General features: G+C 39.8%; 1 protein-coding gene across 4 annotated transcripts in view; it reads left to right on the top strand.

Moving 5' to 3' along the window:
* Window positions 1-16197, top strand: part of WDR37 (WD repeat domain 37) — a 191033-nt gene that overhangs the window by 164774 nt on the left and 10062 nt on the right. For all 4 annotated transcript variants that reach the window (XM_073677655.1, XM_073677654.1, XM_073677652.1 and 1 more), the window contains 2 exons: window positions 6732-6866; window positions 16022-16136. In XM_073677655.1, coding sequence (XP_073533756.1) covers window positions 6732-6866; window positions 16022-16136 — 250 coding nt within the window. The remainder of the gene's footprint in view (window positions 1-6731; window positions 6867-16021; window positions 16137-16197) is intronic.

Here is a 16197-nt window from a genome sequence, read left to right as displayed (position 1 = left end):
GAGTGGGCGCTTAAGGGGAGTGCACTGAAAATTTGCCATAAATTGCGCCATTGTTTGATAACTACACTATCCTAGAAATTTTTCTTCCAAGCTACTTTGTATTTCTTAGTTGCATCCCGTGGGAAAGAACAGCGAAGTAAGGCCGGGGTTCACCGGATTTTGGCAATATTTTAAGTAGATCCTACAATACAAAATAGTATAAAAGTCCCTCTTGTTGTACTTTTTTTTTCTAAATAATATAAAAATGACACTTTTTGAATCTCACCAGTGGCTCAGTTTTTGTCCTGGTTTGCAAAATTAGAAGTTGCTATTTATTTCGCTGTTTTTTTTGTTTATTTTTTTTGTTCAAGTGTTATGTTTGCTCATGCAATGGTGGCGATCACATATATTTATTCTTTTCTTTTTTTAAAATATATAGTTTTTCTTAAAACTAAATGACTCTGATAAAGGAGTTGCTGAAAGATTTATCTGAAATTTTTAGGCACAACTTTTTTTTTAATTTTTTTACAACACACTGTAAACCGGCTGTAGGGTTATTTCAATAAAGTTCTTCTGACCATTGTTGGATGCCAGTAATAGTTGTATGTGGCACTGTATTGCCCCACAGTTTTTAGCTCTGACCCTACAAAACATTATTGAGTTCTGGTTACTTTACGTTGCGTCTGATGACTAAGGGCGGGGTAGTTACAGGAGTGAAGCAGTCATCTGAATACTTCATCCTCCCCAGACACCACATCCTCCGTATTCGCTGACGAGTGGCTTCATTCCATCTCATCCCACAGATGCTTGATTGGATTGAGATCATCTCCAGCTAATTTACAATATGGGACACATTGGAGCAGATATGGATCAGCACCCAGTGAAGTATTTTCAGCACAGTCTTAAGACCAGCAGTCGCCAACGATTCTAGATTCATTTGGAAGATCGCATTTATAGATCTTAAAGGAAAATGTAAAGAGCTTGCTCTTAGGGTCATATAGAGCCATGCAGCCAATACAATAAATACCCCAAATCTCATAAATTTATAAATTTTATTTTTTATATTTTTGCTACAAACCAATATTAGGCCATGTAAATATTTTGTTGTAAAATGCTCTAGACAGATTGCAGCTAATTTCTACAAAAAGTAAATATCTTAGAAGCAGTTTACAGCTAGTCAAAGTCCAGTACATGGAGCTTTTTTTTTATTGCAGTCATTCTAAGGCATTGTCTTAACATGAAAATTGGATTGAATTGCAAATTGCATGTAAAAACTAGCAATTTTGCAGTCTTACCTTTTATTAAAAATCCTCTCCATTCCCAAAATCAAGTTTTTAATTCTACAGTTTACTGCTCGTTGGCTAAGTTAGTGGCTACCTCTGCAATCAGTTGCTGGATCCAGCCGGCCTCAGTGTCCCTGCGCTCTTCTGATATTGCAGAGGTGAAGCTCTATTCTGCCTCTACTACCAGCATGGGAGTGCACAACTCCGAACAGGAGCACAACTACGCCGCCGGTCAGAACTCTCAATCTTCAGAAGCACACCGTCTACCAGCAAGCAGGAAGCCAGGAGGATGGACAGCGGTGTGCTCCTGAAGACAGAGGAAGGGAAAACTCCTCTAAAAAGGGAACTCGCTGGTCCTAGCCATGCATGTCACCTCTCCTGTAGTCCATGGTATGCTGCTTGCACTACATTTTCCAACATGCCAATCCACTGTTCTGGATATGCTCGGAGTACATAGAATCTGGATTCTTCCTGTTGGCATCAGAACTCAAAAGTTCCTGCCCAGAGTTGAAAAACTGTTGGCAATGCCTATAACACTTTTCTGAAGATATCCATTTGCGTGACCGCTACATCCATCAAAAATAAACCATATTCTCCAAATGTCAAATGTTTGGCCTCCATTTTTTTCATTTTTAAAAAACTGAAGCCGGTACAGTAATCTATCTGAACTTTTTTTTTTACTCTATTGATAGCTGGAAAACAGACATCTTCAATTTTTCATCCGTGTTTTTTTTTATAGACTTGAATGGCCGAGTCTGTTCCGCATAGAACTGTTCACTCAAATTGTGTCCTATTCTCATTCGCTTTTGTGGGTCCGGTTTGGGCAATCAAGTCGTTGCGGATAAATGAATAACAGAAGACTATCATTTTACATCAGTTTTCCATTCATTTGTCGTCTGTTTTGAAATGATTAAACAAATGAAGCAGGTAGACTGTCACTTAGCAAACACTGGATGAGAGAAAACGCATCCGTTCTCGATGGATGTAAAAATGTAAACTGATGCCTGAATGCAGCGTAAGGCTGTCCAGACAGATTGCTTCAGTAGATCAACCTCAAAGAGGCTCAGTGACCGTTTGATAGATTTTGGTGTGTAGACTATTTACATGGTGTCGCATCTCAAGCCATGTTGCTTTTTGCAAAGCCGCACTCCTTTTCCACAAAGCAAAAAGTGTCTAAAACACAATAACTGTGGTGAAAGTCATATACCGCAGATTTTTGGTGCAATTGGACCACAAATCTGGTGCTTTTAGCTTAGTGTATATCTCCCCTATTATCCCATTATGTTTCGTCTTTAATGCTTTTTCGCTACTCAAAAGTTGAGGTTTACTCAAATGGTATAGGCATGTTTTAGATGTTGAGCATGTTTTTTATGGCATATTTTCTGACTAAAGCAAACTGGAATTTCTAGAGTTGCCCCCGAAACCTAACAGTACTGTTGAAACCTACAAAATTCATTTTTTGCAAATTCTCTTGAATACCAAATGGTGGGATGTCTTAGCGAAATGGGTTCAAATTGGTTTTGATTTATTAACATTGACGCCAGATCGGCAGATAGATGTTTATCCACTTTCGTCAGTCGCCACCCTTTCTCCAGACCCACTATCTGTAGGCTTGGGCTTCATGGTGACTTTGGCTGGTCACACGGCTGAAGATCGCAGAATGCTGTTGTTGCGTTGAGTAGTTGTGTCGTGGCCAAAGTGGTTGTGTAGCCCAGACTAGTATTCTAGACTCGGGAGAAGGAAAAGGAGTCGAAGTGGAAGCCTCCTGGAGAACAATGGAGAATATAAGACCCATTGAACACCTAATGTTATGGTAACTGTAGCTTCTATTCAGCCTTTTTCGCTGTTTCTTGTTTTAACGTTAGTGCTTCTTTAAGGATTTAGAAAGTCCTAAAAATATAAAGATAAATTGACCTTTCTGTGTTCATTTTTAATCTTTTCATTGCTGTCATTGGCTCCGGGTTGCCGATATAAAGCAGGTGACAGATTCTGAAGCATTTTAGTTACTGAAACGGTGCCACGGCAGGAGTAAAGAAAGATCAGATAATTACAGCAGCTATTCGGAAACCACGGCCAGATAAATCCTTCTAATGTATACACAGATAGATAGGGTTAAAGGGAGTGTTTAGGCGTCCTATCACTTTATGCGGATTGTTGCTGCACTCTGAAATTACATTAAGCAACTTTGTCTCATTAATGCAGTATGGTCAGGTCCTAATTAGAACCTAATTTGATGTCAATTTAAATTAAGAGGGCTTGCGTAAATTGGGCCTTTGTGACCTGGATAGTGCTAATCTCTAATCAGCAGACTGAATGGAACATGAAATCAAATTCCCGCAGCACCGGGGAAATGACAGAAACAACTGACATTTTAAATTAAAATTACAAAATTCGCAGAAATAGATGTGCATGACCCCTGCTAAGGCATGTGTCAGGAAATCAAATGCACTGGAAGGATAAGCTGACAAACCTGAATTAATGTGATGGTTTTTCGCAGAGAAAATGTGCTTTTTTTTTTTTTTTTTTTTACGCTTTCCGTTCTAAGTAGGCTAAATTTCATCTTAAACCGTATGCACATTTCTGTTGGGAGAGGTGTCTAAGCTCCCAGCTATATATCTACACCAGTTATTTTCTTTACCCTTGTCCCTAAAAAGCCTCCAGATTGCAGATCTGGGATTTCATTGCAGCTATGATACCGTTATATATTGGAGTCATTGTGTAGCTTGTTCTGTCAGTAAAAGGATCAAAAGTGGAATATACAGTACAGACCAAAAGTTTGGATACACCTTCTCATTTAAAGATTTTTCTGTACTTTCATGACTATGAAAATTGCACATTCACACTGAAGGCATCAAAACTATGAATTAACACATGTGGAATTATATACTTAACAAAAAAGTGTGAAACAACTGAAAATATGTCTTATATTCTAGGTTCTTCAAAGTAGCCACCTTTTGCTTTGATGACTGCTTTGCACACTCTTGGCATTCTCTTGAGCTTCAAGAAGTAGTCACTGGAAATGGTTTTCACTTCACAGGTGTGTCCTGTCAGGTTTAACAAGTGGGATTTCTTGCCTTATAAATGGGGTTGGGACCATCAGTTGTGTTGTGCAGAAGTCTGGTGGATACACAGCTGATAGTCCTACTGAATAGACTGTTAGAATTTGTATTATGGCAAAAAAAAAGCAGCTAAGTAAAGAAAAACGAGTGGCCATCATTACTTTAAGAAATGAAGGTCAGTCAGTCCGAAAAATTGGGAAAACTTTGAAAGTGTCCCCAAGTGCATTTGCAAAAACCATCAAGCGCTACAAAGAAACTTGCTCACATGAGGACCGCCCCAGGAAAGGAAGACCAAGAGTCACCTCTGCTTCTGAGGATAAGTTTATCCGAGTCACCAGCCTCAGAAATCGCAGGTTAACTGCAGCTCAGATTAGAGACCAGGTCAATGCCACACAGAGTTCTAGCAGCAGACCCATCTCTACAACAACTGTTAAGAGGAGACTTTGTGCAGCAGGTCTTCATGGTAAAATAGCTGCTAGCAAACCACTGCTAAGGACAGGCTACAAGCAGAAGAGATTTGTTTGGGCTAAAGAACACAAGGAATGGACATTAGACCAGTGGAAATCTGTGCTTTGGTCTGATGAGTCCAAATTTGAGATCTTTGGTTCCAACCACCGTGTCTTTGTGCGACGCAGAAAAGGTGAACGGATGGACTCTACATGCCTGGTTCCCACCGTGAAGCATGGAGGAGGAGGTGTGATGGTGTGGGGGTGCTTTGCTGGTGACACTGTTGGGGATTTATTCAAAATTGAAGGCATACTGAACCAGCATGGCTACCACAGCATCTTGCAGCGGCATGCTATTCCATCCGGTTTGTGTTTAGTTGGACCATCATTTATTTTTCAACAGGACAATGACCCCAAACACACCTCCAGGCTGTGTAAGGGCTATTTGACCAAGAGGGAGAGTGATTGGGTGCTATGCCAGACCTGAACCCAATCGAGATGGTTTGGGGTGAGCTGGACCGCAGAGTGAAGGCAAAAGGGCCAACAAGTGCTAAGCATCTCTGGGAACTCCTTCAAGATTGTTGGAAGACCATTTCCGGTAACTACCTCTTGAAGCTCATCAAGAGAATGCCAAGAGTGTGCAAAGAAGTCATCAACGCAAAAGGTGGCTACTTTGAAGAACCTAGAATATAAGACATATTTTCAGTTGTTTCACACTTTTTTGTTAAGTATATAATTCCACATGTGTTAATTCATAGTATTGATGTCTTCATTGTGAATGTACAATTTTCATAGTCATGAAAATACAGAAAAATCTTTAAATGAGAAGGTGTGTCCAAACTTTTTGTCTGTACTTTATATATAGATAGATATCTAGATAGATATATATAGATATATATATATACACACACACACACACACATATATACACACACACACGTGTGTGCATATATGAGGTGTGTCCAAACTTTTGGTCTGTACTGTACATAAATATAAGTGCCGGAGGAATATTATGGTATTCATAGTCCTGTAGTAAAACACTTGCTAAGTAGTGATGAGCGCAAGTGCTCATTACTCGTGTTTGCTTAGGGTGCACCGAGTATCACGGGTGCTCGAGTGACATGTTTGAGTCCTTGCGGCCACATGTTTCCCGGCTGTTAGCCACAAAACATGCGGGGATTGCCTGACAAACACAGGCAATCCGCACATGTGGCTGTCTAACAGCCACTAAACATGTGGCCGCGGGGACTTAAACATGTCACTCGAGCACTCGCTATACTCTGTTCAAACTCGAGTAACGAGCACTTACGCTCATCACTGTTGCTAAGTCTTGGATCTGAAAATTATTAAAGGGCTTGTCTCCTAAACCTATGTCCTGTTTAACTTTTGACATATGGATGTTATAAAGGGGGGTCCGCGGCTCATGACATATCTTTCTATGCCAATGCAGAGAGCCGTTCAATAAAGCGCCCCTCCTGCTCGGGTGAACCTGCCGAGTCCATGCATTATATAGACCTCCTACCTTTCGATTGGCCTGCATGTAATGATAAATTATTATAGCCAGACATAATGATCTTGGTGATGATCACCATGCTGAAAACTTCATAAAAGTCAACTCAACATAACATCTAGTGGTCAGTCCCATCAGGATAATGCACGACATCACTCATCATCTCATGTTGGTTCTACAGACTCCGCACTGCATTTAATTAATAAAAATGAATGCTACTTTTACAAATCATTTATAGCAAATAAACAAAAAACCTGTCTATTCAGTGTGTCTGTCAGAAATCTCTAGTTGTAGCTGTTGGCAAAGATCTAACAAAGTTGTAGATTTTGCTGCTGGTTATATTTTTCACTGTCATTTTCTTTACTTTTTATTGATTTTTTTTTTTTGTGCTGGGTGTGGAGGTAGACATGTTTTTTGTTGGTGCCGAAGTTTACCAATATTAATTTTGTTTCAGCACTGTGACCTCAGCTGTATTCACGGTGGGGGACAACGTTGTGTCGGGAAGTGACGACCGTACTGTAAAAGTTTGGGATTTAAAGAATATGAGATCGCCCATCGCCACTATTCGAACAGATTCTGCTGTGAACAGGTAAGAAAATTTTTCTTAGCCACAGTAGTGTAATGTAAATTTAAACTAATGAAACAAAGCAAAAGATAAACAAATTAACATGAGGTTCTTAAGTAACATTTATATCAAAGTGTATAAACCCACTGCCACTTAATGGCAACTTCTTGCCAAGGTGGAAGAGGCATATGACTGGCTCTCCCTTGCAGGCGTTGTTGCGGCTGCCACCATGCAGCCATACACTTAATAGAGCGGGGTCCTTCTATAGAAGTGGCCGGCACAAGGCAGTGGGCTTATGCACTTTGATCAAAATGCTGACTACGAACCTCATGTTCATTTTGAATTTTTGAATTTCTACAGTTATGGTAAAAAAAAAAAGTGCATTCCCCTACTCATATATTACACAGCAGATCAAACTATACCGCTCTAAGTATATACAGTTGAAACCAGAAGTTTACATACACTATATAAAAAGACACACATGCGTGTTTTTCTCTATATATAATAGGGCGGCACGGTAGCTCAGTGGTTAGCATTGCTGCCTTTCAGCGCTGGGGTCCTGGATTCTGATCCCACCAAGGACAACATCTGCGAGGAGTTTGTATGTTCTCCCCGTGTCTGCGTGGGTTTCCTCCGGGTTCTCTGGTTTCCTTCCACACCCCAAAGATATACTGATAGGGAATGTAGATTGTGAGCCCCAATGGAGAAGGTGCCCATAATGCCTGTAAATTGTCTGAATTGTAAAGTGCTGCGGAATATGTTGGCGCTATATAAATAAAAAGATTATTATTATCTGACATGAAATCAGAATAAGCCTTTCCCGTTTTAGGTCTATTAGGATTACCACAACTTTTAATATTTGCCAAATGCCAGAATAATGAGAGAGAGAATGTTTTAAGGCATTTTTATTACTGCAAAGTCAAACGTTTACATACACTAAGATTACTACGCCTTTACACAATTCTGGACTGCCCATATGATGATGTCATGTGTTTGGAAGCTTCTGATAGTTTTTTTTTTTCTGGCAACATCTGAGTTAATTAGAGACACACCTGTGGAAGTCTAAAGAAATCAGCCAAGATATCAAGAAGAGAATTGTGGACTTGCACAAGTCTGGCTCATCCTAGGGTACAATTTCAAGATACCTGAAGGTGTCTTGTTCATCTCTACAAACAATTATAGGCAAGTACAAACAAGATGGGAATGTCCAGCCATCATACTGCTCAGGAAGGAGATGGGTTCTGTGTCCCAGAGATAAACGTGCTTTGACCCGACATGTGCATATCAACCCAAGGACAAAAGCAAAAGACCTTGTGAAGATGATGGTGGAAGCTGGTAAGATTGTGTCAATATCCATAGCGAAATGAGTGCTGTATCAACATGCGCTGAAAGGCCACTCTTCCAGGAAGAAGCCATTACTTCAAAAGAAAAAGAAAAAAGCCAGATTCATGTTTGCAAATGCACACAGAAACAAAGATCTTAATTTATGGAGACGACCTGTGATCTGATTAAACTAAAATTGAACTTTTTTGGGTATAATGACCATCATTACGATTGGAGGAAAAAGGGAGAAACTTTGGAAGCCTAAGAACACCATCCCAACTGTGAAACGGGGTGGCAGCATCATATTGTGGGGTTGTTTTGCTGCAGGAGGGACAGGTGCACTTCACAAAATAGATGGCATCGTGAGAAAAGAATATTATTTGGCAATACTGAAGCAACATCTCAAGACATCAGCCAGAAAGTGAAAACTTTAGTGGAAATGGGTCTTCCAAATGAACAATGACCTGAAGCATACTGCCAAAATGGTAACAAAGTGGCTTAACCCCTTAATTACCGGGGACGTATTAGTACGCATATTTGCATACTGCCCATTCAGTGAGGGCTGCTGCGCTGAGCCCTCACTGAACGGAGCACATGTCAGCTGATTCTTACAGCTGACATGTGCCCGCAACAGCCGCGGGTGGAATCACGATCCACCCGCGGCTGTTAACATGTTAAATGCTGCTGTCAATCTCTGACAGCAGCATTTAACGCGCGCTTCCGGGTAGCGCGTCATAAGCCCCGCCCACTGGCGACCCCGTCACGTGATCGCAGGTCGCCGATGGGCGTGCATGACAACCCAGGGTCTGCAGCAGACGCCTGTGGTTGTCATGATCTTGTCGCTATGAGCGCCACCTAGTGGTCGGCGCTCATAGCACAGGACCATTTCTGCTGCATGCAGGGGACCTGCTCGTCCCCTGTATGTAGCAGAGGCGATCGGATAGTTGCTGCTTCTAGTCTCCTATGGAGACTATAGAAGCATGCAAAAAGTAAAAAAAAAAAGTTTTTAAAAATATAAAAAAAAATAAAAAAATATAAAAGTTTAAATCACCCCCCTTTTGCCTCATTCAAAATAAAATAATAAAAAATAAACCCCACATACACATATTTGGTATCGCCGCGTTCAGAATCGCCAGATCTATCAATATAAAAAAAGAATTAATCCGATCGGTAAACGGCGTAACGAGAAAAAAATTCTAAACGCCAGAATTACGTTTTTTGGCCGCCGCAAAATTGCAATAAAATGCAATAACGGGCGATCAAAACATCAGATCTACCCCAAATGTTATCAATGAAAATGTCAGCCCGGTGCGCAAAAAATAAGCCATCAACCAGCCCCAGATCACGAAAAATGGAGACGCTATGGGTCTTAGAAAATGGCGCTATTTTTTTATTTTTTTTTTTACCAAATTTTGGAATTTTTTTTCACCACTTAAATATAAAAGAACCTATACATGTTTGGTGTCTATGAACTCGTAATGACCTGTAGAATAAGAAGGGCAGGTCAGTTTTAGCATTCAGTGAACATGGTAAAAAAAATAAATAAAAAACAACTGTGGTATTGCACTTTTTTTGCAATTTTACCGCACTTGGAATTTTTTTCCCGTACAGTATATGGTAAAACTAGTAATGGCGTTGAAAAGTACAACTCGTCCCGCAAAAAATAAGCCCTCACATGGCCATATTGACCAAAAAATAAAAACGCTATGGCTCTGGGAACAAGGGGAGCAAAAACGAAAATGCAAAAACGGAAAATGCTCCGGGGCTTAAGGGGTTAAGGATAGCAAAGTCAATGTTTTGGAGTGGCCATCAAAAAGCCCCGATCTCAATCGGGCAAAGCTGAAGAGTCTGGTGCAAGCAAGGCGACCTACAAACCTGGATCAGTTACACCAGTTTTGTCAGGAGGAATGGGCCCAAATTCCGACCCACTATTGTGAGAAGCTTGTGGAAGGATAGCCCAAACGTGTGACCCAAGTCATTCAGTTTAAGGGCAATGGTACCAAATACTAATGAAATGTATGTAAACTTTTGACTTTGCAGTAAGTAATAAAAATGCCTTAAAACATTCTCTCTCTCTCATTATTCTGGCATTTGGAAATATTAAAAATTATGGTAATCCTAAATGACCTAAAACAGGAAAGGTTTATTCTAATTTCATGTCAGATATTGAGAAAAACATCAGATGTGCCTTTTTATATAGTGTATGTAAACTTCTGGGTTCAACTGTACATAGTTTGCCTTGCCATAAGACCTACCTAGCCAGCCAAATATTGTCATATTTCCAAACTGTTAGATGCGGTATTGTTGGTTTTACTGGTTGCCATAAAATATTTCCAAGAAACAACTCTAAATATTTTTAATTTTGGGGGTGAAATTTTCTATAAAATTTGTGCTGTCCTGTAATGTGTCTGGCGATTGCCTATACTTTTTGTCAGTGCGCTGCGCCATTGTTCAGCTACTAAGCAGTCCTTATCCCAGGGTGTAGGAATACATTATGATATTGTTCTGTAATCATCAATACTCACTTCACTGGTTCCAGACAAACTGTAATCACTTTTCAGTGCTGCAAGAGGAAGCAACATGGATTCAGTCTGCAGCTTTATAGAAATAAAATTTGAATACACTTCATTCTCTTCCCAGCCAAGAATTCAAGAATTCACAAGTGTGAAATAGGACAAGTGAATGAGCTGAGACATTAACGTAATGTGCTGCGGTTGCCATTAACAGGTCCTCCATTTATCACCAGCGCTCGAGATATGACTGCTCAGTGTTTGTTTGTTACATTGACGGGTATAAGGAAAAAAAATAACTTTATTTATAAAAAATAAATAAATTAATAAAAAAATAATAAATATATTTATAGCCACAACGAGCACTATGGCATATGTGTGTGAATATATATAATGTGTGCGTGCGTGCATATTATATATATATGAAAAAAATAGTAGAAACAGCACTCCTTTTTTTTTTTAATACTATATATATATATATATATATATATATATATATATATTATTAAAAAAAAAGAGTGCTGTTTCTACTATTTTTATATATATATATATATATATATATATATATATATATATATATATACGCACGCAATTTAAAGATTTTTCTGTATTTTCATAACTATGAAAATTGTACATTCACACTGAAGGCATCAAAACTATGAATTAACACATGTGGAATTATATACTTAACAAAAAAGTGTGAAACAAATGAAAATATGTGTTATATTCTAGGTTCTTCAAAGTAGCCACCTTTTGCTTTGATGACTGCTTTGCACACTCTTGGCATTCTCTTGATGAGCTTCAAGAGGTAGTCACCTTCAAGATTGTTGGAAGACCATTTCCGGAGTTCCCAGAGATGCTTAGCACTTGTTGGCCCTTTTGCCTTCACTCTGCGGTCCAGCTTACCCCAAACCATCTCGATTGGGTTCAGGTCTGGTGAATGTGGAGGCCAGGTCATCTGGCGTAGCACCCCATCACTCTCCCTCTTGGTCAAATAGCCCTTACACAGCCTGGAGGTGTGTTTGGGGTCATTGTCCTGTTGAAAAATAAATGATGGTCCAACTAAACGCAAACCGGATGGAATATCATGCCGCTGCAAGATGCTGTGGTAGCCATGCTGGTTGAGTATGCCTTCAGTTTTGAATAAATCCCCAACAGTGTCACCAGCAAAGCACCCCCACACCATCACACCTCCTCCTCCATGCTTCACGGTGGGAACCAGGCATGTAGAGTCCATCCGTTCACCTTTTCTGCGTCGCACAAAGACACGGTGGTTGGAACCAAAGATCTCAAATTTGGACTCATCAGACCAAAGCACAGATTTCCACTGGTCTAATGTCCATTCCTTGTGTTCTTTAGCCCAAACAAGTCTCTTCTGCTTGTTGCCTGTCCTTAGCAGTGGTTTCCTAGCAGCTATTTTACCATGAAGGCCTGCTGCACAAAGTCTCCTATTAACAGTTGTTGTAGAGATGTGTCTGCTGCTAGAACTCTGTGTGGCTTTGACCTGGTCTCTAATCTGAGCTGCTGTTAACCTGCGATTTCTGAGGCTGGTGACTCGGATAAACTTATCCTCAGAAGCAGAGGTGACTCTTCGTCTTCCTTTCCTGGGGCGGTCCTCATGTGAGCCAGTTTCTTTGTAGCGCTTGATGGTTTTTGCAACTGCACTTGGGGACACTTTCAAAGTTTTCCCAATTTTTTGCACTGACTGACCTTCATTTCTTAAAGTGATGATGGCCACTCATTTTTCTTTACTTAGAATTTGTATTATGCCAAGAAAAAAGCAGCTAACAGTCTATTCAGTAGGACTATCAGCTGTGTATCCACCAGACTTCTGAACAACACAACTGATGGTCCCAACCCCATTTATAAGGCAAGAAATCCCACTTATTAAACCTGACAGGGCACACCTGTGAAGTGAAAACCATTTCCGGTGACTACCTCTTGAAGCTCATCAAGAGAACACCAAGAGTGTGCAAAGCAGTCATCAAAGCAAAAGGTGGCTACTTTGAAGAACCTAGAATATAAGACATATTTTCAGTTGTTTCACACTTTTTTGTTAAGTATTTAATTCCACATGTGTTAATTCATAGTTTTGATGCCTTCAGTGTGAATGTACAATTTTCATACTGAGGAAAATACAGAAAAATCTTTAAATGAGAAGGTGTGTCCAAACTTTTGGTCTGTACTGTATGTATATATATATATATATATATATATATATATATATATATATATATATATATATATATATATATATATATATATATACACATATATATATATATATATATATATATATATACATACACACTATGTATGTATGTGTGTGTGTGTTTAGCCCAGAAGAAGACATGTTTGTCCGTTTAGTTGTAGGCTTGTAGCCCAAAAGTTGCATGTTAGGCAGAGTAATTACCCATCATGGGGAGGTTACCTTGCCGTGGTTGATGGGCACACATGAATTGGCCAATTTATGCGCTAAAAACCTTCATTGTTTGTAAGTACTTGTTGTTAAGCAAAACAGTTAATATTTTCACTATTTTCATTGTTAAGACGTATCGTGGCCATATGGAGTGCTGCTGCATTCTTTTGATATATTTTATAGTTACGGCAGCTGGCACCAGCTCACACTAGGAGGTTCTGGTCAGGTTTCTCTGGTTTGTGTGTGTATATATATATATATTAGTAGCTTGATGGTTGAACAATAATTATAATTTTATTTCTATAGCGCCAACATATTCCGCAGTACTTCCAATTTCAGAGGGGACTTGTACAAACAAGATAAGACATTACAAGAGTAACACATGGTCTAACACATACTAAGAGGAGAGAGGGCCATGCCCGCATGTTTACAATCTGAGGAAAAGGGGGAATACAAGGGAAAAATAAAGTGCTTGTCGTGTACGGTCCAGTCTTTAGTATTATAAATAGGGGCATTCAAATAACACTGACTAAACCAGTCTCTTTCCAGTATCTGAACAAGTATAGATACAAAATGCTATTGAGTGCATGGAAGGGAGAACAAGGAATAGTTAGTTAGATAGGTGAGGTATTAAGCCAGTCTAAAGAAATGTGTTTTTAGAGCACTCTTGAAACTCTGGATACTTGAAAGTAACCTGATTGTCTGGGTTAGTGCATTCCAGAAAACTTGTGGAGCATGAGAGAAGTCCTGGTGATGGGAGTGGGAGATTCTTGTTATAGAGGATGTTAGTCTTAGGTCGTTAGCAGAAAGGATGGATAGAGTGATAGAGATGAGGGAGGAGAAGCAGGGTGGTGCAAAACTGTAGAGAACTTTGTTAGTAAGAATGATAAGTTAATAATGGACTCATTACCACAAAAAAGGTCTGTAGCGGCCTATAACCGCCAGACAAGAAGAGATTCTGACAATATAAAATAAATAACAATTTTATTCATTAGAAATTAAAAACAATACATAAAAATTAGGCAAGGGAAAACCTCCAAAAATAAGGGGAATGGAAACACACTGATGGTCCACTGCATACACGTAATGTAACTGATGGTACTTGTGGGATGTACCTCAGTATAGTGAAAGGTAGCACCCAAACCAAATGACAGGTACCCAAATCCGAGAAATACTGTACTCAAGTATAGCGTCAGTATGACATAAAGAGCATATTCTCGGTATGTACACAATCAATATAACTCAAAACATCAGACAAATAAAAAGTGAGCTGTAAAGGCTATGCATAAAAGCCCTAATACAGTGTGTGCTGATGTGAGCAAGGTTTTTGGAAAGGGAACGCTAGTACCTGATGCAGAGGTAGATCCTAGAACGCAGGAGACCAGAGGTGTCCTCCCCACACCCCTATATTGGACTCGGTAGTGGATGGGCAACCAGTGCAAAGACTGGCACAGAGTGGCTGCATCAGTGTAGCGGTTGGTCAGAAATATGATCCTGGCTGCTGCTTTCAGGAGGAATTGCAGAGGGAAGAGTTTAATAAGTGGAAGACCGATCAGAGAGATTTGGAGTAGTCCAAGCGAGCAAGAATTAATCAGAGCAACAGTAAGAGTTATTGCCAATTCAAAGTGAGCGAGTAATCAGATATAGGTAGTGAAGGAAAGATCTGAGTCAGATATAATCCCAAGACAGCGGGCATTTTGCTTAGAGATTTCTGTGTATGGCAAGTGGGGTGTGTCCTGAGAGCGGGGAAGACAGTTATTGACAAAGAAAGAAGGTTGTTGTCAGAGAATGGGGGAGGGGAGTTAGTAATGGGGAGCCGGAAGCAGACCGGGTTCAGTGTATTCCTGTCTTCATGTGTAGGAGAGATGGTAAGCTGTGAAAGGCCGAAAGAGAAGGTTAGAAAAAGATGAATGGCAGATGGGGAAAGTGGATTATCACTAGGGAGGTTAAAATCCCTCATGATGAGAGTGGGAACATCACAGGATAGACAGTGTGGAAGCCAGGTGGCAAAATGATCCAGGAACCGGTGGGAGGGGCCCGAAGGGCAATACTCTACCGCCACACACAGGGGAAAGAAGTGAAAAAATCTGATGTGTTGACCTCAATAGAAAAGATAAGGGTGCTGGGGGGATAACCTGAAAAGCACATTTTGATGAAAAAAGTAGACCAACCCCTCTACCTTGTCTGCTCTTAGATCTAGGGGTATGTGAAAAATGTAACCCACCATATAAGAAAGCGACAACAGAGGCGGTGTATGAATGATGGATCCAGGTTTCAGTAAGAGCCAGAAGGTTAAGAGAATTTGGAAAGAAAATAATCATGGATGTAGGGAATTTTGTGGCATACTGGTGTGGTGTTCCAGAGGGCACAGTTAAAGGAAACAGGATAAGGCATGCACTGAATGCTAATGACATTTTAGTGGAGCGGATTTAAACTGATGTGAAAACTCAAAGTTGTAATGTTTTTGCACAAGTCTGCGGTGCTCAAAAATTATGCGACTTTTCAAAGCTTTTATGCCACTTGTCTGACTTAAAAGCTTTGAAGAATTGACCCCTCTTTCTTTCCTGTCCCAAGTTTTTAACCCCTAAGATATGTATAATATTATGTAAACAACAACTGAGTGTCTTAAAGACACTACCTCACTCTAAAGTTGGAAAAAAAGAATTCTTACATTATGAAGAAAATATTCTTTATGTGATAATGAATGCAGCCTTATAGACAGTATTTCATTTTTTCCTGTAGTTTTACAACGAGATAAATCACTGAAACATAGAAAAAAATGTTATGATATCTGCATGGATGTTGTGCGTTCAGTAAAAATTCACACGATGTATGTCATGAATTTTTTATGTTTGTTTCCACATTGCATTCCAGATTATCAGACTATCATTCAGAACTTGCTAAAACTGTAATATTTTTATTTTTAGGATAAGTGTGTCTGTTGGGCAGAGAATCATTGCCCTTCCTCATGACAATCGGCAGGTTCGGCTATTTGATATGTCTGGAGTAAGATTAGCTCGTCTTCCTCGCAGCAATAGACAGGTGAGTGGGGTTGACACAGGAGCAAGTTCACTTGTTAGTGCTTAAAAATTGCTTAACTGCA

This window comes from Phyllobates terribilis, unplaced genomic scaffold (assembly GCF_046119375.1).
Source record: "Phyllobates terribilis strain yellow unplaced genomic scaffold, ASM4611937v1 Scaffold_4__5_contigs__length_816908805, whole genome shotgun sequence".
Classification (NCBI taxonomy): domain Eukaryota; kingdom Metazoa; phylum Chordata; class Amphibia; order Anura; family Dendrobatidae; genus Phyllobates; species Phyllobates terribilis.
Note: the sequence above shows the minus strand (reverse complement) of the source record. Positions and strands in the feature narration are given on the sequence as shown.